The sequence below is a fragment of the Candoia aspera genome, chromosome 6 (genome assembly GCF_035149785.1).
Source record: "Candoia aspera isolate rCanAsp1 chromosome 6, rCanAsp1.hap2, whole genome shotgun sequence".
NCBI lineage: Eukaryota > Metazoa > Chordata > Lepidosauria > Squamata > Boidae > Candoia > Candoia aspera.
Window position 1 is genome coordinate 51,481,205 of NC_086158.1, and position 24,460 is coordinate 51,505,664.

A 24,460-nucleotide genomic window follows, 5' to 3' on the forward strand; every position below is an offset into this window, starting at 1 on the left:
AGCTTTCTATGAATGCTTGTATGTAGGAATTCAGAAAACAGGAAGCCAACAGCTGATTATTAAAGACCCTGAACAGACTTTCACACATAATGAATGAGACACAAAAAGGCAATAACCCTGCAGGTGAGGCAAACAAAACATGAACAAACAGTTGTTGATAGAAAGCTGAGAGCATGGGGCTGTGTGTGAGAAAACTCTGCAGGGTAAAGGGGTCAGAAATATGGCTTCAGTTGTTTTCACTTCCCTCCACTGGGATATGTGTCCCGTGAATGACCATAAGATCAGTGAGCCATTTCCCCTGGTGACTTACAGCATCTTCTAGCATTTCTCATGCTGAATTTACAGTAGTGAGGACAGAATTTATTTTGTCTTAATGATAGTTGATGGGTAGAGCTAAGTCACCAGGGAGGAAATGGTCTTTTCCCAATTTTGGTGCCTGCTTTTCTGGGTGCTACAGTGATTATTGCATTGTGCTGTTCGTTAATTTGCATGTTTTATTTTAAAAAGGCTTTTGTTTTTGTTTATTTTCTTATAAAAGTAAACTCAGCTATTAGAAGATTCATGTTGATTTCTGTCTCCCTGATTTTGTCACCTGTCTGCTTTAATTTTAGAAACAAACTACTACTTACAGAGAGTGATTCAGTATGGTGGTGTAGGTCTAAGAAAGTGACAATTAGGATTAAGAATTTGGCTCCCAGTAAGATTTCCTTTCTGTGTTGCAGTCTTGACACATCCCTTACCCCCACCCCATGTACACTCACTGCTGTTTGCTCCAGGAACAAAGCTGCTACTGTTTGTGAGACTGCCTCTTCCTATGGGTAGCTGCCTGTTCCATCAGGTCAGATAGGTGGGGAAGGTGCTCTGGGCCCCTTCCCTCAAATGTTACCTTCTAGTGAGACCTAGGAAGTGGCCTTTTCTGTAGCAATCCCTGCCTCTGGAACACCTTCATTCCTGGGATCCAGGAGGCCCCCACTCTTTTAGTCTTCTGGAAAGCCATGAAGAGCTGGCTTTCCCCCCAAGCACTGGGATAGGGTGGGGCTGGAGCCTGGGGATTGTACTGTTGGATGTATAGGTAGTCCTTGGCTTAGGACGGCAATTGGGACCAGAGGTGCTGTTGCTAAGGAACTCAGTCATAAAGTGCAATGTCATCTGACCGTGCCACTTAGTGATGGCAATTCTGACAGTCTCACTTGCTGTTGTTAAGCGAGGACTGTGTGGGTTGTTAATCAAGGACCTCACATGACCATGACTTCCAACTCCCTGCTGGCTTCCCCATTGACTTTGCTTGTGGAATGCTGGCAGGAAACATTGGAAATTACAGTCATGTGACTGTGGGAAGCTGTGACATCGTAATTGTGAGTTGCCCAGACCTGTGTTATATACAGTAAGATGGGCAGACATAGAAGTCAAATCAATCAATCAATCAGCAAGCAAGCAAGCAGGCAAGCAGGCAAGCAAGCCATAATAGTAGAAGCTTTTAATTCCAAAGAATATGATTAATAAATTCATTTCCTATCAAGGTGATGGCAAGCTTTGCTTTAAGTGTAATAATTTGTAACTTCAATGTATCCCCTAGAAAACTATCTATCCAGCCTTTAGAAATACATTTTTTATACCCACATGCATGTTATACTGACCTCAGCTTTATGTAAGAAACATCCTGTGGTAGATTTCTGATGGTAGAATTCTGAAAATGCCACTGTTGAATTTATGTGCCACCTTTGTCTTATAAAGCACTAGAAACAAGCATGTGTCAAAGGTTGTGCCACATTAGTTAATGTAGTTGTGTCTTTGTAATGGATGGTGGTGATGGAAGTTATGGGTAAAGGCTGAATATCAGCATGGAAATAGAGAGAAGCAAATCAACCATTCAAACACATATAACAAGCTGCAACACCTTTCAGCATTGTGTCTGTAAATAAAACACCTATGAAATTATGCCAGGCCTGTAACTCTTGAAGCCTGGCTCCGAAAATGAATATATATTGACTAATCTCACAAGTGTCTAAATGGAAAATTACTGTGAAGTAGTTTTTATTATACTTAGCCCTTTCTCTTTAATATATAGAAATAATAGACGTTATATTCCGATGGCAAAATCATTATTTTTATGTTTTATGAATTGCTTATTAAAGCTATGCAGTTACATGGGGGGAAATGCTTTGTGAATTGTTAAAGGCTTGGCCCCTATATTGAATGCCTACTGTACATCACTGGGCTTACACTTATAGGAAGCACAAAGGTGCTTATTCATTACATAGGCTGCTATCCTTCTGATTTTCCAAGGTTCCTTATAAGTAACATAACTTTCTCATGTACTAGCTATCAGGTGTCAACTATATTCAGTTTCCAGACTTTTTGGCATACATTATCACATTTCCATTTGATATTTTATAGGACCAACATCATATAAAATAGGGGTCTGTTGAATATATCCAGAGAATGGTGATAGTTATCCATTTGAAATGTCTCCACTTCATTTCTATTGCAATTTATATTCATAAACTAGGGACAGCTGACAATGTGTGGTGAATGATACACTTTTTACTATTTTATATACTGGAAACATAGTTAAAGAAAAGGGTTTAGACCACCGCAATGCGGAAAAAAGATAGTAAAAAGATGAAATAGGTTCTGCTGCTGTTTAGATATGAGAACACAATTCCTTTGTCTTAAAAAAAACAAATAAAAAATGCCACAGAAAAAGAGGCACTTCATTTAATTTCTATTTGATTTGTTTAAAACTTCTGGTTTTAAAAAAAATATAATCAAAAGGCAGTGGGGATAAATACTTTGGTGACGTGTCTGCTAAATAACTCCTTTAGGGCCCTTTTGATCTTTCTCAGTTTCCTTTGGTCTGAGTTTGCTTTGTCATGAAGACTGTGTTTCTTTGGAGGAAACATTGTCATTCATGCTGGGCTGTGGGAGACAGTCTCTGGAAAAGTAGTGGTTAGTTTATGTTATGGCTATGAGGAAATCATCATTGTCTGCTATTATACAGCAATGATAAGGCACCTTGGACCTATGCTTTTCCAGAGCCCTGATAATTCTTCAGGCCACAGCTGGGAAGCCTTTGATCTCCATGAAATTTTATCACTGGCCACGTGATCTTGGGGTTCTTGAATTTGTATCCCAGCAACTTTTGGAAGACCCCAAGTTCAATGTTTCTGGATTAGGTAAGAGGGAGAGGTGCTTAGCATTCTACAGTAGGTTCTTGGCATTTCTCCCTTTGACCAATGGTTGGCCTATACTGTGAGAACACATAATCTAAGCTACAGCAGCTCTAATCTTGAGCTCAAGTCTTCTCAATTTTTCAGCATATAACACTTCTGTATTCTTGATAGCTTCATTTCTTCTTTTGAAGATTCAGACAATTCTGAAATGCCATCTTATTTAGGGACCTGGAAACATAGTTTAAAAAACACAATTAATTTTTAAAAGGCCACCACAATCTACAAAATGCAACTTTAAAAGTCCTGAAGTAAATAAGGCTAAGTTGTGGTAAATCCAAATACCTTAAAGTGAGTGGCCTCTTCGGTGCTACTATACGTAAAAATCACTGCATTTACCAAATGACAATAAATTTATTATTCAGAGTCAAATTGGTCATTTATGCATCACTGCTTCCCTCAAAAGACAAAAAAAGCCAGGGATCCACATAAAGTCCATGTGCTAAATTAAATGTTTTGTTGCACATTTAAAAATAATTGCTATCCATTTAAATAAAAATATAATACACCTCTCCTTAAAGAGGAAGACTAACTAACAGACTTGTGCATCTGTTCAACTTGATGTTGTTGGACAGTTTCAAAGTTCCTGCTCTCTCTCCTTCTAGTCCTTTGTCCTCAAACCAACTTAGGCTGGACTTCAAATAGTAGCTGCAAATAGAGGACTGTCCTTATTAAACTGGAGTAGGACACTAGGCTAATCAGTCTTGACACAGTTAAAAACGTTTGGGAATCAGACTGTTCCAACACATCTCTCCCGTTAGAGAATAAATTGTCTTGTTCCTTTCTCTGTTTCTTTTGTTCTTCACTCCTTATATATTTAGTCCTAATAAATTTAATCATTTAAAACCTGTCTATATATTGCTGACAAATCAAAGGGCTTTCCTCTGCCAGAGATTACACTTTGATAGGGCTATTAGAAAAACCAAGGTGACTACCAGATGGCAGCAGAGGTATGGCAAACTCTAACTCTTTTCCATTATCTTGGGGTCATGCTGATTTTTGTAATTCAAATATGGTAGGCACATAATTGCATAAATTTGACTAAATAACAACAAATTTGAACTTGCAGTTCTTCTTCTTCCTCTAGTTTTATATATATATATATATATTGAGATGAGAAGTTATGAAACTGGGATGTTACAACTTGTCTTTGCCTTCAAGGCCTGCTGGTCATCTCTATCCCCATATTCTTCCTTCTGATTGGCTCACAACCAACCACTATTTTCTGGTATATTGCTTGTATCCAAACCATTAGTATTTCTGGTTGGGTTTGTTGTTGTTCTTGTTTTGGTAACTCACTTATATTTGAAAAAGCACAGATAATTTTAGGGATAAAGCACTCATAGTGTCAAATATCAAGGTAACACCATTCAGGTGTAGGGACAATGCAGCCACCCAGGAAGACATATATGGGGTCACCTTACCAACCTTTGCTCAGACTGAAGAAGCTGCTTGGACAAGCAGTGAAACATTTCAACCAAAAAGAAAGAAATCCAGTTGCCATGACTCAACCTACAGACAATTCCACCTGGATGACTGAGAATCTTCATCGACCATAGCTTCTAGTTGAAAAATGTATGAACCAGATCCTTCTATCAATTTCTGGCACTCACATATTCTGCTGCAGACAGGGGAAGGTATATTTGTCTTTGGAATTTACTCCAGAAATTTATGAGAAAATGAAACATGGGCATAGTACAGATTTCATTCTGGGAGGGCCTGGAGTTTGCAGAATGCATTGCATCAATTTGTATAACAGGTGGAGGATTCTTCATAGAATGATCCCTCGGAAAGAAAAGAAAATTGATTCCAACAGCTGGAATCCAACAGCTCAGTTGGAATGTTTTTCTCTCGTGCACGTTGTAGTTGTAGTTGTTATTGCTATTAATATTACCAGTACTAATACTACTATTATTGTACTAATTAATGCCTAAAAAAGAGTATTTTAAAATATGCATCTCTCATCTATAACCTGGAATTATACAATGCACAGTACTACCTGAGAAATTGATTCATGCATACCTAGCCATTAACGGACTGAAGTACAGGGAAAATATAAAGTAAACCCAAACTATATGGTGAAATCCCTACTATCTCCTCTGCAGTATAAATGGACCTTATCAGCCACATTAATAAAAAACAGTATTCCTTCTTGCAGGGTGACCTTCAGAGGACAAATATCCAATTAGATTTTGGGGATGGTACTGCTGTATCCTATGCTAATTTCAGCCCTATAGAAGATGGTATCCGACATGTTTATAAGAGCACTGGAATCTTCCAAGTAACAGCTTATGCAGAAAATAACTTGGGTTCTGATCTGGCAGCACTCTTCCTGCACGTGGTTTGTAAGTAGATGGACTCTGAAAAGTCTCTTATTTGATTGCATGCATAGTTCATAGCTCTGGCAGATATGCCCCTTAAGTCCAATTTTCTATAATCTGGTTACTTACTTTGCCATCCTTAGCTCATTCAGCCACATCTTTTTACTCATGGTAAGAATTCAAGTATTTCCTATTAATAGGATGCTATTTATATTACAATCGTATACAAGAGTAAGTCCTATTGACTTTAACAGATTCTACTCCCAGTAAGTGAATTGCAGGATCATGATAGACTTTCACAGTTTTTCCGGTTAGTTCCAGATTTTGTTCAAATCCAAATAACATACCTTATATAGTGTAAAGTACAAAGTTGCAAATATATACCATATTTAATTAAAATTGAAAGTATTTATTTATCTATTTTCTGTCCTGCCTTAATTATTTTTAAAAATAACTCAAGGTGGCAAACATACCTAATACTCCTTCCTCCTCCTATTTCCCCCAAAACAATAACCCTGTGAGGTGAGTTGGACTGAGAGAGAGTGCCTGGCCCAAGGTCACCCAGCCTTGTATCAGAGTTATTTTATTAATTTAAATTAGTATTTATTCTGAGAGACAATATTGTTTAAGAATATTGTTGTCATTATTACCTAACTGGATCCCAGCTTTAGACATCTTCATCATATTCATGAGAAGCATAGTTTGATGGTGTGTTCTCAAAATTACCACTCTTTTGTGCTTTGAGAAGAAAATGAGACCAATCATTTACCTGAGATGGAAAATATCCATATTTCAAATGGGAGAATTATTTATTTAGTACAGAAACAAAAACTGACCAATATTTTGGCATGTGGAAGATGTCTATATGGAAATTTAGCTATTTGTGTAATCTTGTAACTTTCTGTACTGCATGTACTTTTTAGGCTCACGTTGTGACATTTTGTACTTTTTATAATAGACCTGTACTCTTTTTGTAGGTTCTTGAAGCTTGATGAATACAGAAATGGGCATTAGTTTGGCAAAATTGTGGAATTCTGTGTCCTGAATATGTCATAATGTTCTTTTTAAATTTGTAAATGTACAGAGTTCATGTGAAGTGCCGTACTTTCAGTAAATCATGCTGGCCTGTTAACCTTTGAAACAATGTTGATGGAGGCTGTTATTCTATGTATACTACCTGTATAATAAGCCTTATTGAACTCAGTGGGTCTTTTAGACTTGCAATCACTTGCATTATGTTGGGACTGGTGAGTGTCGTTATACGATTGGAATATTTGACGTTAGTGAATCATACAGAAAAATTACTGCAATAATATTGGCTTTTGCTGCAGAGCCATTCAATAGCTTATTGCTCTATGCATGAAATCATAGGACAGGACAAATATGCTTAATGTGTAATCAAGAGCATGATGGGGAGGTGGGCTAACAAGCAAGATAGCAGTCATGGTAGCATATTTAAGGCCTCCCCCCTTTGTATGTGTGTGCAATACGCATATACAAAATATGCAGGGCTTTGATCATGCTACCATGGCCCCTCTTTTGCTTTTGGCATCCCCCTCCTCCATTGGACCTGTATATTTGCCCTATAATTTGTCTTTTTACTTTTCCTAATCAGTGAAATACTGGATTCATTTTCTTGAGCATAGTATTGAAATGGGTTGAATTGAAGATTAAAGTGTACACACAGACAAAAATTCAGAAAACTCACTTTATTTCTAATAACTTCGCAAAAGTCAGCAGAAAACATTTTAAAGAAATCATTTTCCTTGAAAACTAGCCAACAGTCCTTATATTTTAAAATATTTTAAAACAAAAACAAGAAAAGCAAAATAGATATGTTTAACAATCTAACTACAGTATAAGAAGTGTCTTGCAAAAATAGATTGTAATTTTGAAGAATAATAACTCCTTTAATTGGGGAAAAAGTTGTTTGTCCTGTCCATCATCAATATATGTAAAAGTCTTCAAAGGAAAGGCTACTTATAATGCAACTTCCTCCTTTTATACACATTTACCTGGGAATTAATCTCATTGAACTCAGTGGAATTTACAGTTGAGTAGACCTGTATAAGTCTGCACCCTAAATACTGATGCCATTGAATGTATCAACACTGTTCTAAACTTTGTATATAAATTGATTAGGATTCCATAAATTTGAAAACAGGTTGCCTTGTACATTCTTTACTACATAGGACATAGTAATACTCTTGTATGATTTCCCCAAGGATGTATCTTGGCCCTGATGTTGTTTAATCTCTATGTTAACGACATTCCAGGATTCCTCCATTCTATGGATGTTCACATGCCAAAGATCCTCAACAGACATATCAATATCCTCTTGTATGCAGATGACATGGTTTTGATGGCACGTTCCCAAGTAGGCCTGAGAAGATTGATGGGGAAATTTGGTCCTTACTGCACCTCAAACTTTTTGAATATTAACAAGTCCAAATCCAAAGTGGTGGTTTTTGGGAAAAGATGGGCCAAATACAATTGGCACTTGGATGGTGTCCTGATTACCAGGAAACACACTGAGGCGAGGACTTGGTCTCTAATATTTATTAGTAGTACTTAACAAGAATCCTAACAAACTGAGAAAGCGTGGGAAAACCCAGCCATATAAACCCCAACGGTTAAGGCGGTCCCGATCTGTGTCTCTTTGAATGGCTGAACAGTTCCTCAGTGCTACGCATGCGCTTGACAGTCTGGGTGAGAGCCCCCTGCTCGCCATCCTTACTCATGACAGATGGGGAACCTATAAAACAAATAGACTCTTTCTCATACTTAGGGGTGGTTTTTACAGATACAGGGCCTTGGCTTAATCATTACAAGCAAAGTTCAGCAAAGGCCACAGCAAGTTCTAAAACACTAATTACTTAGTTACAACCACCCTTGCTCTCTGCTCTCCATTCTGAAGGTCCACAAGGCAAAAGTTGTACCAGTGCTAATATATGGTGCTAAATTGTGGGGTCTATCAGAGGCCTCCTTACTTGAACAAAATCAAGCACATTTTTAAAGAACTATTCTGGGGACTGACAGGAATACACCTGCAGCAGCAGTAAGAGCTGAAACAGGCACCCATTCTGTTTGCAGTCTATCAGTAAGCAAAGTCTTTAACTACTGGTGGAGGTTCCTCCCAATGGAACATGATAGACTACCAAAAATGTGCCTTGAAGAACAGATGGGCACACCTCAACCCACCACATGGATCAATCAACTCCTCCAAACTATCGCATTCCTTGGCTTTTCATCACAATACTTACTTTCAGCCGGAGACCAGGCCAAGGCAATATTCAAACAAAGGGTCTTGGATGTTAATGCCCAAAGAGACATTGAGTCACTTGCACACAATAGGTCGTCGAAATGGCTGGCCAAGAATAAACTGTCCTTTCAAATAGAAAAATACCTGACAATGGGTCTGACTCAATACTATAGGATAGCTCTTACTAGAGCAAGATCTGAGCAGCTAGATTCTATGGTCAAATACGGACGATTCCACCGAGTGCCTTACCTTGAGAGAACATGTGTTTGTGGAGCACCCGAAGTAGAAGACATTGCACACATCCTATTTAACTGCCAACTATATGCCCCAGCAAGGGCTCAGTATCTTCAGACATTAATTGACAGAACCACATACTGGGACTGTAACAAAAGACTATGTTACTTCCTCCAGGGCACAAATACATGTGTGGTCAATAGAACTGTTAAGTTTATAGTTAGGGTTGTCCAACTGAAAATGCAATTTATAGAACACATTGGGGTGGCATGTAAAGGTGATGAATTCATTTAAACTCACTTTGTTTCTGTATTTTATTACTCATTTTATTATATCTTGCACTTTTATCTTACAATTTTATATCTATTTTACCCTACTGTATTTTATCGTATTTTATCTCTCCATAGTATATTTTAGTTAATTTTACTGCATTTTACCTGTTTTATGGTATCACATTTTATATTTTATATCTTATAGTGGCTGATGTCCAACTTTCTGATATGGTCATTTGACTAATCAATAAAGTTATTCATTACTAATTGTATGATTTCCCTTCAATTCCTATATATTATTCAACTGCTATATATTATTCACATTGTCTCAGCAATGCAGTCTCACTAACCAAAAAATAGGCTAAAATATTTGCTTGGTGGTATAATAGATCCTTTGAATTTGATTTATCATTAACCAGAACAAAATAGAAAATCTTTAAGGCTCTTTGCTTATTTGAATATCAATACTTTTAAGGCAGTACTTTTGCTTATCATCACGTTCTATGACACAAAATACTTAAATATAGTAGTTTCTAGTATATACCAAAAGGTACACATTGAAAATAATGTTTTCAATTATTAAATTAAATCCTCAGAACTTTATGTATTTCTGTAATAAACTGGAATAAGCTTGGGTTTCTTTAAATATATATATATATTGGTTGAAGGGCTTCAGCTTTTTTCTCAACTCTGGCTTTTAGAAACTATTAGCTAATTGCTAAAATACTGTAAGACTTCTATGACTTCATTTTGTCCCAAGCTTAGTATAAAGATCCCATGATTCTTCTTTGTTTATTTTAATAATATGTTGGTGCTGTTTATCATTGTACTACTAGTGCCCCGTGTTATTGTGCTTGCCTTGGGCTTTGTTTCAGGTGTTAATCTGCTGCATTAGAGTTATGTATTTTATCACAGTAAGTTTTGTTTATGTGCAGCAGGCAGCTTTAAGTATTAGATGGTACAAAACTGTAGCAAATACATAAATGATTGCATATGTTATTCCCCTTTGGGGGAGATGGGCAGTGACAGAAATTTGAAATATAAATTAATTAAATAAATAAATATATTTTGCATTCAGTCACATAGAATCTTTTTTTTTAAAAAAAGAACAACCCTGGAACTCTTTTGGGTTAAGTGTGGGACTCTATGTAAGTTAATAAAAATTATACACTTTTATTTTTGAAGTTCATCCAATCTATTCTTTTATTGATTGTCTTACTCAGAACATGTTGTTGCATGGAACTGCTGATAACATAAAAGGCAGACACCCTAGAAACACAAAACATGGCACATATGAAGTCCTAGGTCATCTATGGAAGCCGTAGGTGTCCATAGCTAGCCACCAATGATGAAAACGGGGTAATACATGCATGGTGATATCACAACACAACACTCCCTTTTCTATTTGTATTCTGATATATGACACCATATATCACTACATATGATGTCTTGATTCATGTTTTGTCATTCATCCACTCCCAACTAATGATTATGCAGGAAGCATATCTTGTTTGGTGTATACTGAATGAAAATTTATCAAAATATGCCAGTTAAAAATTATGCATCTTAATATCCAAGGAACAGGTTTTCCTTTTAGTGAATATATTTGGAAAGAGAAACAGACATTTGCATAGACTTTTGGCAACCTAAACATCTATTAAGTATTCAAGACATTTTTCAGCCAGATACCATTGCTTAAGTCAGAATTTGACTGTATTTGTTGCTGCTGTTGTTGTTTTGCTGTTTACTCAGCAACCTTCAGCAAGACCACAGTCATGCTTTACAATTTCTCACTAGCTTGGGGAAACTCAGCTTGTTCCTGTGGCATGATTTGCCACGTTCAGAAGAGAAAGCCCTGCTGCTGCTCATAGGAGAAGAAAAAAATGGTGGCTGCAAATCTTTCTCTCAGGAGTAATGGCAATGTTGCCAAGGGATCCCCCCCCCCCCGCCCAAAAAACCCCCTCTTGGAATGAGGTTTTGCTTGTAAAGAGAGCTAATAGATTTCACAAACTACTACTTTATCAATAGATCCAGTCTTAACCTTTCTAGTCAGTTTGCATTTAATTTTGCAGTTTAAGATGATGATGATGATGATGATGATGATGATGATGATGATGATGATGATGATATTATGGGTGGTTTACAAATTGTTAAAAATATTTGAAACAAGAAAACAACACAAACAGAAAAAGGAACAAAGGTGGCAGAGAAAGTATACTTCTAGGGTCCCAATAGGTGGCATTGTTCAATCGAAGGAACCTGTACTGTTCAGACCATACACCAGACCAGTTATCAAACTCTTTATTAAGAATTATTTACAAGCAGTAAGTCCTTAGAATGATGAGACTGGAATAATCAAGATTAAACAATATAGTAAAGCTGCTCTCGGTTTTAGCTGGAAGGAAGACTGGAACCACTTGGAACACAAGTATTGGAGATAGCAGATCTCGAAATGGAATTGATCTGGAACAACACGGCAATGGAAGGCTGGCTTGAAAGATCTGGAGACAAGGCCACAATCAACAAACAGGAATACACTGAATCTTGGGCACAGAACTCAAACTCAGGACAAGGCTGGACTCAACTGGAATCACTGGGCTAGACTGGATCTCTGCAGAAAATGAACTGGAGCAAGGCTTGGATCCTGGCACTGGGCTGGACTCGTCTGGAAGCCCCAGATTCGGCTGGATTCGTCGGGCAGGAGACATGAAGCAAGACGTGGAACTAAGGACTCGACTGGACTCAGCTGGAAGCCTCAGACTAGGCTGGATTCTCTGGGCAGGAGACTTGAAGCAAGACATGGAACTAGGAATTAGGCTGGACTCGGCTAGAAGCCCTGGACTCGGCTGGATTTGTTGGGCAGGAGACTTGAAGCAAGACTTGGAACTAGGAATTGGACTGGGTTCAGTTGGAAGCACCATGTGTGCCATGAACTCAGATCCTGAGCAAGGTGAACAATAATTCCTGAATTCTGCAGGGGTTTGTAATGAGCGGTTACAAGTTGCTGATGGATGGTGGTGCAGAAGACCCTCAGCTCGGTTGCATGGCTGAGAGAAACGGTAGCTCTCCAAGCTGGATGCTAGGTGCTGGCTGCCAGGCTCAGGTGATGCCGATTCCTCCAGTGCAGTGGGTACAAAGATTCATCTCTCAGAATTCAAGATGGGCACTGCTTCCTCTTCGAGTTCAGATGCCACTTCTGAAGCCAGTAAGGAGCCTTCTTCTGACGCTGCAGATCCTGAGGAGCAGTTATCTCCAGCAGCATGCTGTCTGCACTGCTGCCTTTTATCCCATTCCTTGGTGCGCTTAGAGTCTCCTGCAGCCAATCGGGCTGCCTTTTCCTCCATGCACTTTTCAGCTCATCTCTGGCACGCTCTGATTGGCATTTTCAAATCCCCCTCCGGATCTCGCCTAATCAGTGTCGTAGATTCTTTCCTCTCTGCTGGGTCATGCTGGAGTTTTGTTTCTCCAACTCCAGCATGATAAGTTTCCAATTCCTCCTCTGACTCGGAAAGAGAAACCGAATCCAAGTTAGAGGCAGGCCTGGTCCTGACAGAACCCACAGTGCACCAATCCTGCCAGATCAGATCACCCAGGCAGATGTTATAGGAGACAGATAGTCCCTCAAGTAACCAGGCCCTATGCCATGTAGGGCTTTGTAGGTAACAACCAGAGCTTTGAATTGGAACTGGCAACCAGTGCAGCTCATGAAGCAGGGGTATTACATAGGCATTCTGAGGCATGCTCATCACTGTCATGCCACTGCATTCTGGACCAGTTGAGGCTTCCAGGTGGTCTTCCAAAGTTTTTTTTTAAAGGCTTTATTTTATTTTCTCTGCTTACATATTATTATTTATTATTATTATTTATTAAACTTATATTATTATTATAAGCTGTGTTTATTAGCAAATTGAACCTTAATCAATTTCATCAGTTTCATTGTTGTTTGTTGTTTATTCATTCAGTCACTTCCGACTCTTCATGACTTCATGGATCAGCCCATGCCAGAGCTTCCTGTCAGTTGTTGCCACCCCCAGCTCCCCCTAGGTCGAATCCATCACCTTTAGAATGTCATCCATCCATCTTGTCCTTGGTTGGCCCCTCTTCTTTTTGCCTTCCACTCTCCCTAGCATCAGCATCTTCTCCAGGGTATCCTGTCTTCTCATTATGTGGCCAAAGAACTTTAGTTTTGCCTTCCCTCATATCATTCCCTCAAGTGAGCAGTCTGGCTTTATTTCCTGAAGTATGGACTGATTTGATCTTCTTGCAGTCCAAGGCACTCTCAGAATTTTCCTCCAACACCACAGTTCAAAAGCATCTATCTTCCTTCTCTGAGCCTTCCTTATGGCCCAGCTCTCGCAGCCATATGTTACTGCAGGGAATACCATTGCTTTAACTATGTGGACATTTGTTGTCAGTGTGATGTCTCTGCTCTATTTTATTGAGATTTGTCATTGCTCTCCTCCCAAGAATTAAACGTCTTCTGATTTCCTGGCTGCAGTCAGCATCTGCAGTAATCTTTGCACCTAGAAATAGAAATCCATTTTCTCCCTCTATTTGCCAGTTATCAATCAAGCTGGTTGCCATAATCTTAGTTTTCTTTGAAGTTTAACTGCAATCCAGCTTTTGCACTTTCTTCTTTCACCTTCGTCATGAGGCTCCTCATCAGTTTCATAATCCCTGTAAAATCATGGTTTTTCAGTTATAATAGGGATTCTCAGCAAAACAATTTTTTAATCCTTCCAGTCAGCTTCTACTCAGTTTCATGATCCTTATCATGCATGGTTATAAACGGAAAATTGTATTTCTAAAATAACAAAGATCAGGAGAAGCTGAGAGCAAGCCAACAAGCAATGAAATTTGAGCCCCCCCCTCTTTTTGTTGCCTATTCCATCCAGAGCTGATCTCATTTACTTAATCATTGAGCCCTTCACCAAAGACAGCAACCGATCCTCTACCACTGTTGGTATATTAAAGAACTGTCCTGAAGAAACAACCTATTTGAGGTTGAGCTGTAATATGGTGACTTGTTTTGCAGGATCTTGCAGGGAGATATTGAGATAACTGTGATATTCTTGTACTGATTTTCTTTTTCTTTTAACTGTGATTTTCTTTTAGATTATGAAACCTATTGCTAACATATGTGATTCTGTGGTTAATGTTTTGTTTTGTTTTGTTTTAGAAGCAGGAGACCTTTGTAGTTAGCTTCAGAGAAACAGCAGCCCTCACAATCCCTATGTTGTGTATCACTGCCCTTCCATCAACTTTTCAGTATTCTCTGATGTCCGTTGTGCCCTTGAAAACACTCTGTTTGCTTCCCACATTCAGTAGTCAAAGTTCCATCATGCTATTTTCATTCTTGTGCATGCAAGTATATGAATGTGATACTTTTGTACATATTTATTACACTAATATGAGAGAATTGTTTCTCCAGTAAGAATTTCTTACTTTTATACTGTAGTTTTCTTTTCCATATCTGTCTGTGCCTTACTGATCTATTCTTTTTTATATTTTATCTCCTCCCCCTCCCCTTCCGCCGCCTCCTCTAATTCAGAAAGTCCTTTATGAATGCAATATCTTATATTTGAACTGACCTGGACAGTAAGCTATGAAGACTAACTGCAATGTCTCACCTGCTTACAGTTAGAGCACTTTATATAACTGGAGCATCCAAAGAACTGTGAGAAATGATCAGTTATTCCAAACATGCCTGATGTACAACAGTGACAAATTAAAATTCAGTTCAACATGTGAATGTTAATGGAAAACAAAAGGGAGAAAAACAGATGGATAGACAGATCACATTGCAGTTAAAACTTCACCCTTTCCCAACTGTTTTTATCCTTTTTCTGTCTCTTTTTGTCCCCTATTGGTGACAAAGTAAATGACTAATTTCTTCATATGAAAGCTTAAGTAGCCATCTGCTGCATTGCACTGAGGGCACTGGAGCAAATTGCTTACCAATAAATCATACACTTTTCTCTGCCAATATATTTTTATTTCAGAATAACTGAACTCTTTTCTCCAAAAGGAGAATTTTCTGTCAGTTGTAAATGAATTTGGATGCAATAACATAGTGCCCCAATCCCCAGCCCCAAAGTTGGTTCAGAAGTATACAATTGGTGGTGGTACTGAAAGCCACTTAGAGGTCTAACAGGACCAGGTATATTAACCCCATTTAGATCCCAACAAAGATAATCCACTAGTGTAAGTGAAGTGACCATATAGAAGATATAAATATAGATATATACAAATATTTATACATACACATACATAAATTTATAACCAGGTATTCCCCAACCAATATCTATGCATTGATTTTTATCTTTTAATACCTTATCACTCATGCCCCGTGACCTTCCGTCTGAATTACTGCAATGTGCTCTAAATGAGGCTGCCTTTGAGGAGCATTTGGAAGCTTCAACTGGTGCAGAATGCAGCTGCGCAGGTAGTAAATGGTGTCAGATATTTGAACCATGTAACACCACTACTGCATGAGCTGCATTGGTGGCCAGTGTGTTTCCAGGTGCAATTCGAGGTGCTGGTTGTCACCTTTGTAAAGCCCTTCATGGCTTGGGACCACATTACTTGAGGGACCACCTTCTCCTGGCTGTTTCTACCCATCCAATTCAGTCTGGCAGGTTGGGCATGCTACTGGTCCCATCAGCCAAGGAATGTTGGCTGGCAGGGAATAGGAGGTGTGCCTTCTCTGCCATAGCCCCTGCTCTCTGCAACATTCTCCCTCCAGAGATTAGAATGGCCCTGACCCTTTTGGCCTTCTGGAAGGCATGAAGACCTGGTTATGTGCTTGGGCCTGGGCACCCAAGTGTGCTAAGTGCCCTGTTCCCTGGTTATACTGACATCTATGATTATACTTTTTCTCAGTTGATTGATATATGTATGTATGTATGTATGTATGTATAGTATTCTCTTTGTACTTGGTTTTAACAGATTTTATGATTGTTTGCCACCCAGAGTCACTTGTCTGAGATGGGCAGCCATAGAAATTGAATAAATAAACATAAATAATTGAGTATTAAATTTCATTATTACTTTCAGAACACTTCTCTTGCCTATTACCATTGTTTTGAAGTTTAATTCTGTCTTCTAAGTTATTAATTATTCTGTCCATTTCTTTTTTTTTTTTTTGGCATTTGCAAATTCGATAAGCATTATTGTATCCCTTCATCTTAATCTTTGACAAATATACGGAAAGTACAGGGCCCCAGACTGAATCTTGTGGCACCCCACTTCCTCTCTCCAATTTGATAAAGAACCATTAATGAATATTATAACTATAATGATGAACTAGTTGTGTAGTCACTTAAATGAGAGAACATACAACCCAAACCACTGTTATCTAGTTTGTTAATAAAAATATCATGGAATATTTTGATTTCATTTTTGTTGACATAAATATTGCATTTAAAACATCCCAGCAATGTTGGAAAGAAATTAGCAGATCAAATCTGGCAAGATATATTATAGAGAAATCTGTGCTGATTTTACCACTTTCATCTGTTAAAAAAAACAACCCTTAAAAACTCTGTTTATGAACTGTTCTACAATATTCTCAGTTGTTTATTTCAGGCTGACCCATCTGTCCTTTTCTGGATCTTTCTTTCTCTCCTTTCTGAAGATAGAGACAAATTTCTGTCCTCCAGTCATCTGGCATTTCACCAGTTTTCCTGGGTTATTTTGTATTTCATCCACTCTCCAAAAAGTTGAATAAAAGTCTGCAACTGGGCCAGTAGCTATTTCTAGTGGGTATTTCAGATTACAGGCTAATTTATACTTATTTACAGTTTGACTGGTACAATCACAATACAATAGCATTCATTACAATAGTCTTCCCCAACTTGCTTTCCTTCCGATGTGACATAAGAGATCTTCGTCATTTTTAAATAGCCCCACCTGTTCATTGTTTTATAGTTATTTAAAGGAGATAGAAGTGCCAAGTAGGAAAAGGGGATGTTATCTGTTTGTTTTGTTTTGTTTCATTTCATTTCATTTTGCTTTTAACTACTTCAACCACTATGGATGAAAGTCTGTGGTATATATTAATGTCTTCCTACAGGTCCAGTGGAACGTGTCCACCTGAGTGTCCCTTTTGTGGCCATCAGGAATAAGGAAGTCAATCTCACTGCTGTAGTTTGGCCGAATCAGTCAGGCACCCTCACTTACTTCTGGTGGTTTGGCAACAACAGCAAGGTTTGTTCCATTTTTAGAAATATCATATTTATTTTCTTTGACAGAATTAACTATTGATTCATCTTAATTCTGAAGGGAGACTGCCACTTGGAGCTGCAATAAAGCGGTGTAATTTTCTTTTACTGTCAAAACAGCTTCTTCATTTTCCAAACTTTATTTCCTTTCTTTTTTCCTTTTATCCTATCCCATGTGGCTGTTTGCAGGAGTCTTTGCAATGTGCAGTTGTCTATTATTGGAACATTATGTTTAGAAGCCATTGTTACTACTAGAATTCAAAATTATACCCCATCGTATATAGTGGATAATTCTGGGTTTCTGCTCAGCATTTAAAAATGGCTGGTGATCAAATAAACAGTGTTTCTAACATGAGGGCTAGCATATGCTTAGAATTTTAGAATCTGAGAGACATTTTAAAGCCATTGGGAATCAAATCACTTTGATCTTTGTGAATTCAAGCTAAGATCATAAACAACTCTGTTCTTGTCTGCCCATGCTGTGTGTTCCTGTCTTTGGACACATGCCAGAGGACTACGTGAATGCTCAGTGACAGTCACTAGTTACATATACAATTATAAACTAATGTACTTCTGACTCTAAGTTTGAAAATGTAAATAAGTTTCTTGTGATTGCCTGAGTCTGATAGGAGTCTTGTAGAAGGTTGATTGTATCCTTCAGTAAGACTGTTCAACAAATCCAAGATTTTTTTACTTGTTTTAAGCACATGAATATACAGTTCTTTCAAACTCTGCACTGAAGTTCTTTAGAAACCTAACCAGGATTCTGAAATGTATACTAGAGACATGCTCCCATAAAATATTATTTGCCACCCACTGATATTCCCATCCAATGAGATATATATTTTAAATTCATACTGATGCCTGAAAATAAACTTGAGTCCAAGAATACTACCTGCAATCTACTAAAAAATTAAAAATTCTACAGCACATGTGCAGGGAATTGATGGAAAAGAAGACAGGGGTTTCCTTGGCAAACTAAAACTGGAAAATTTAAAAATCATGGCAGTAATACCTAGTGATGAATACTGGCAGTGTAGACCTGTTGGAACTTCTTTACAATGAGTCAGATCACTAATTTGTCTAGCTCAATACTGTCTACACTAACTGGAAGCAATTCCTAGGAAATAAGAGAAATATTTCCCAGCTGTACCTGGAGATGCTAGGTATTGCATCTGTGAACTGCAAAATATGAGTTCTGTAATTAAGGTAAAAGCCCCTTTCTAAACTGCACTATAAAACTTGGAAGAATGATAATTATTTGATCTTCTTATAGGAGACCAGTTGTTTAGGGAGTGGTAGCCATTGTAATATTTAAAAGATGCAAGGAAGTTTTTAGATCTACCACATTGCCAAAATCATACCCTAAAATATCTGAAAGTGATTTCCACAAGGACCCGAGTCATACTGAAGGCTGAAAAAACATTTCCAGTGCTATTTGTAGTACTTTATTTTTTTAATTGAGAGACTCAGAAAAAAATGTAGAAATAAATGCACCTTCTTCTTTCTGTTTACACCTCTATTTTCAGTTTCTGAACTAATTAACATTAGTCCACTCATTCACACATTTACATCACTCATGCATAACTACCTAATTCAAATGCTAGGTTGGGGTTCCAGAAGAATCAAGATATGACCAAAATTTGGCCAGTCCCATTCTGTGACTTTTATCAGATCTCCTGGGACTGTTCCATCATAGTACCTTTGCCTCCTCCAGCTTATCTGTTACTTTGGAAACCATTTTGTATTGTAAGAGCTGTATGTCTGGTGCCATCCTCTACCATTGTCTGGTACCAAACCATCATCCTCTTCATGCTGATTAAACAAATCTTGTTGAACCCACTTCCTGTTTTTTTGACCTGTGTTGGAAGGTTTTCACATATTCCATCCTTCATACGTGTCCATTTCCACAAACACACAGCATACAGTTATACATGGGCATTCTGTAATGTCTGGCTTTATACACTATTGACATGGCTCATTAAATGATGTGGAAGCACAGAGTTTACATATCTAACCAGGGCTGGCTTTGGACATTTTAGTGCCCTAGGCAAAGCCATATTCTGGCACCCACTATGGTTTTGGCATCTTCCAATTTTGTTAGGAATTTCAAAAATTGTTTGTTTTTGTTTCTTGTTTCTTTTTTTTTCTTTGAGATTTTGAGCTTTGCACTTAAGATTTTCAGCCCCGGACAATTTTTTTTTCCTTTTCTCAGACATTTTCGTCCTATTTACACACTAAGTAATTTTGATTACATCAGCACCCATTGTTTTCATATGGCAACAATTCTGTGAAATTATATTTAACCCTCGAGCAGGCATGCTGGCTCACAGAGTGTGCCGTTACCGATACTCACTTTTTTATTGTGTTTTTCAGAAGTCTTTTCAATTTTGGTGTCCCCTAAAATTTGGCACCTATAGGCCAGTACCTACTCAGCCTTAGCCTAGAGCTGGCCCTGTATCTAACACTTTCTTTAATGGGCATAGGAGAGTTTTCAATTTATTTTAAACATGAGCTTTTGTGGGCAATTAGTAGATAAGCTTATCAGGCAAAGAGAAACATAGAAGATCAGACCTGATGTTTTTGAGCTGCAAATAGGTACTTATTGTTGTTTCAGTGTCTGGGAAACAAAGTTTGAATCTGCAATTTAAATTTTATCTATGCATCACAAATTAAATTGTGAGCAGAAAACAGCACCAAAATAGGGGACAATGTAAAGATGGTAGAATACTTGGTTTTGCAACATGACAATAATCATAGGATGATGGAACGGAAAACTAAATATGGCTGCCATTGAGCCAGCCTGTTTCATAATTTTCCACTGATAAACTTCCACTTATTCACAGCATGGATTAAGAACAACTGCAGAAGAACTGCTGTTCTCCCAAGGCCTCTGTGCCTTTGTTGACTCTTCAGGGGTCCACTAATTGTTATAATCTACTGACTTCTATTTATGTACTGAACTCTCTAGAAGCAAATCACTCTAGGGACTGTTGCCTTGAGTGCCAGGAGCTCATGATGTTTGAAGGACAATCTTGGAACTCTTTACATGAGCTCCAAAAATCTGCAGGAAAATACTATGGATAAAAAACAAGGAACCCGCTTTATGTAAATATTCTTGTTTAAAACGAAGGAAAACAGTTTCTGTACATTGTATGAGCACATTGAAAATCCTGATTGCACAGCTGGAGATCTTTGTCTGCAGATAGGTTGCTAACCATGCAGTGATGCAATTAACCAAGCACAAACCACTTTGTGAATTCTAAACTTTGTTTCTTTGCATTATAAAAATTCATGCTGATAAAAAAAATGTAAATCATTGGAAGTAGTGCTAGTCTATTGAGTCTATTGAGTTTGTCCATTTTTCCATTCAGACTGGCAAAACATTACATTTTTGCTTTATACACAAAAAGTAATGATGTGAAGGTTGCAGAGAAGTAATCTCTCATTTCACCAGCTAATTTTCTGTTTCCAGAAAATATGGGATTTATTCCATCAAGTTCTGCCTTTGAGAAAGGGCTCAATCCACCTATCAGGAAATCACCTGTACTATGCACCAGATTCTCATTCCACCTTACCATGTGGCTGACAGGCTGTCTGCTTCCTCTCTTGCTAGCTGGCTAATCACATGGTAAACTATAATGAGAATCCATCATACAGCACAGGGGATTTTTTCCCTGTGTGATACATAAACTGCAGATGGGATAGTAGTAGTGGTAGTGGCCATGGTCGTGGTCCTGGTAGTAGTAATCAGGAGAAAAATCTGGACCAATTCTTCATTCTCTTGCCACAACCTTCAGTATTTTCTAACTGAAGACACTGTGTTGCACAACCTTCTTTGGCTTAGTGTGGTTCAATCAGCTTCCGATTCTACTAAAGCCATGAGGCGACTGGTGCAAATTGGATTTTAGACTGTGTTTAGCTTCATTGAACCCTCCGGTATTAAGAGTATCCATGTAATATACAATACTATTTTAGACAATAGTTTTATTTATTCATTCATTTATTTAAATAGGGCTATTGTAGTGAAGTGCTGGTCCACTGTTTTAGCAATATACCAAAAGGCTAATTTGCTTGGAATAACATCAGCCCAGTTTAATAAATGGATCTGGATATCTAATAGGCTTTGAACAAATGAACCTTAAACTCCTTGATTTAATTTAGAGCTAGTTTCCAGACCTCAGCGCTGGAATTAAATTGAAGGAACTACCAGAATGTTAAATTTCTATGATGGAGATGAAATCAGCCGTGATAATGGAACCTCCACCAGGGAGGCAGATTTTCAAAACAAAACTGGATTTTTTTGGTAGCATGAAAAACAGTACTATAGCACGCAGACATAGACCCAGGCAAATTGTATCTCAGGAATTCTAGGGATATAAGGAAAGAAAGTTGAGAAAAGCTTACAGGGAGGGAATAGTTTCTAAATAACTACAGGCAGGGCATCTACAGAGGAGTAAAACAAAGTCAAGATGGCAGCTGTGAGCATGCTATCAAGCCCCGCTCCAATTTTACATGTGGTGCACCAGAAGGACAAAGCTTCAACTGCATGGGTACTGTTACCATCTTTTTCTGAGCCCCTCTCCTCCACTGACACTGGGTCACAGGCTAAAAAACTCCCATACGTTTAAGGGATATGTATCCCTTAAATGCATACGCAAATCAAGGATGGAGTGTTGATAATGAGCGGTTTTGGGGGAAAAAAGCATGTAGGACCTGCCGTTATCAATGAAACTCCATGGACATGCCCCCAAATGGATATCACTTTGTCAGAAACCCTTCTTTAAAGAGCAGCAGGACACTTAAGATACAGAAGAACATTTAAAGAGGTTGCAATAGGCCACAATTACAATTGCACAAATACTCCTATGGAAATCTCTCAGTTCACAACATCATTCAAGCTGTGATAGCAGGAATAATTGGTAATCACCCTGCAACTGCATAGTCATTACTGCTGGTGAACAATAGCTCTGTTTTTTTTCCAAGGGGCAGATCTCATATTGCCTCAACAATGGGTTTACTTGGAATGAAAAGAAAAGATGGAACATCTCATTCTGATAGCTGGTTCATTCTAAAAGACTGTACCCAGGCTAGATTAGCTTTGCACAGATGCCAATTTTTGTAGAAATGGATTTAGTTATCTATCAATCATCCCTGATTGTTCTCTTATAAAAGCAATGTGATGCAGAAGATTGCCTAAACAGGTTTTAGCTATCCTAGATACTGGTCTCATTGGTTCTGCTTCCCCCTCAAACATATCGTTCTAAATGATATACTCATGTCTACATTTGTACTTGTGTCTTACAATTCTGAAATTCTTGTTCAATACTGACTAGGAATAAATTAATGAATTGTTTCTAACTGCATGTCACTTTTACAGCCATTCATCACCTTGGATAGCAGCATCTCTTATATATTTACCAGTGAAGGATTGAATACTATTACAGTGCAGGTCTCAGCTGGCAACATCCTCATCCAGGACACCAGAAACATTGCTGTGCATGGTGAGTTGACAAAAGGCAATTGAAAAAGTTTGAACATCTGCTTTCCTTAAACCCAAGCTTTGAAATCTAAGCTGGCAAAAGGTTCTAAACTATCCTTGCAAGCTAGACTTAAAATATGTTTTGTAATAATTGTTTAAGGAAGAACATACGAGAAAGAGGGAAGGATATGTATATGATAAGGAAGGATTATATATATATATATGAACACACATGCACACATACTGTATACAAGCACACACACATAGATACAAAGTATGTTTATGCATAACTATTCTTATATTCATACACACACACAGAAACAATACACACTCATTCATTCATTATGTATTTTAAGATCATTTTTCATCAGTTTGATAGATTTTTTTAAAGTTTCTTTGAAAGGAAAAAAAAATGATAACATTTTCATGGGTGGGGGCTAGGGTTCTGGTACTTACTTTAATCACAAGGTCACTAATGAGTACAGATGAGTGTTCATTGTACATTTTCCCAGCTGTCTGTAATGTGTGTCTCAAGTTTTATTAAATTCCAAAGGAAGTCATTTTATTAAATTCCAAAGGAAGACTGCTGACGGTCCTTGGGACTTTCTAAGATTCAAATGCTAGGAAGGGTACAGAATGATGGAGAGACATATAATAGAGAACAGTAGCAGTACAGCACCTTCTGCCATTTCTCAACAATAAGGAAAGCTCAAAGATAGCACCCAAATAAATTATCCTGTGTAGGAGGTATAAAAACAGAGTACTCCTTTGCTGGGGAAGAACACTTTTAGGAAATTGTATATCAATATGGAGGCTTTGAGAGCCAGTTTGGTGTAGTGGTTAATGCACCAGGCTAGAAACCAGGGGACCATGAAATTCTACTCTGATCTTAGGCATGAAGCCAACTTGGTGACCTTAGGACAGTTGCTGTCACTCTCTCAGCCCTAGGAAGAAGACAATGGCAAACCACTTCCAAAATCTTGCCAAGAAAACTGCAGAGAATAATCCAGGCATTACTAGGAGTTAACACTGACTTGAAGGGATACATGCATGTATGTGCATGCATGCACATGTGCACAAACACACACACACAGACAAAGGAGGCTTTATAATTAACAGTTTCTGGTGCCAAATAAACAATTGGACTTGAAGTGACATATGCCACTTTACAGAGAGTATTCCAATGACTAAGGGTAAAGTAATCTTTACTGTTTGAAGTAAAGATTATTTTCACATCTCTAATTCTGAATAAATCTATCAATTTCTGTACATTTAGTTTTTAGTGAATTGGATACTGTTGGCATGAAGATAGCTAAAAATAGTATGCAGTGCACACATTTTAATTCTATATTAGCAAGTATTTTTTGTCCATGTGTACCATATTGGTTAAAGAGGAGAGATCTAATATGATCAAAAATGTTAATGTTGACATTTTCC

General features: G+C 37.9%; 1 protein-coding gene across 1 annotated transcript in view; it reads left to right on the top strand.

The window, feature by feature from the left end:
- Nucleotides 1-24,460, top strand: part of SORCS3 (sortilin related VPS10 domain containing receptor 3) — a 516,059-nt gene that overhangs the window by 465,359 nt on the left and 26,240 nt on the right. The window contains exons 19-21 of the mRNA XM_063307802.1: nucleotides 5,389-5,575; nucleotides 17,394-17,527; nucleotides 22,922-23,045. Coding sequence (XP_063163872.1) covers nucleotides 5,389-5,575; nucleotides 17,394-17,527; nucleotides 22,922-23,045 — 445 coding nt within the window. The remainder of the gene's footprint in view (nucleotides 1-5,388; nucleotides 5,576-17,393; nucleotides 17,528-22,921; nucleotides 23,046-24,460) is intronic.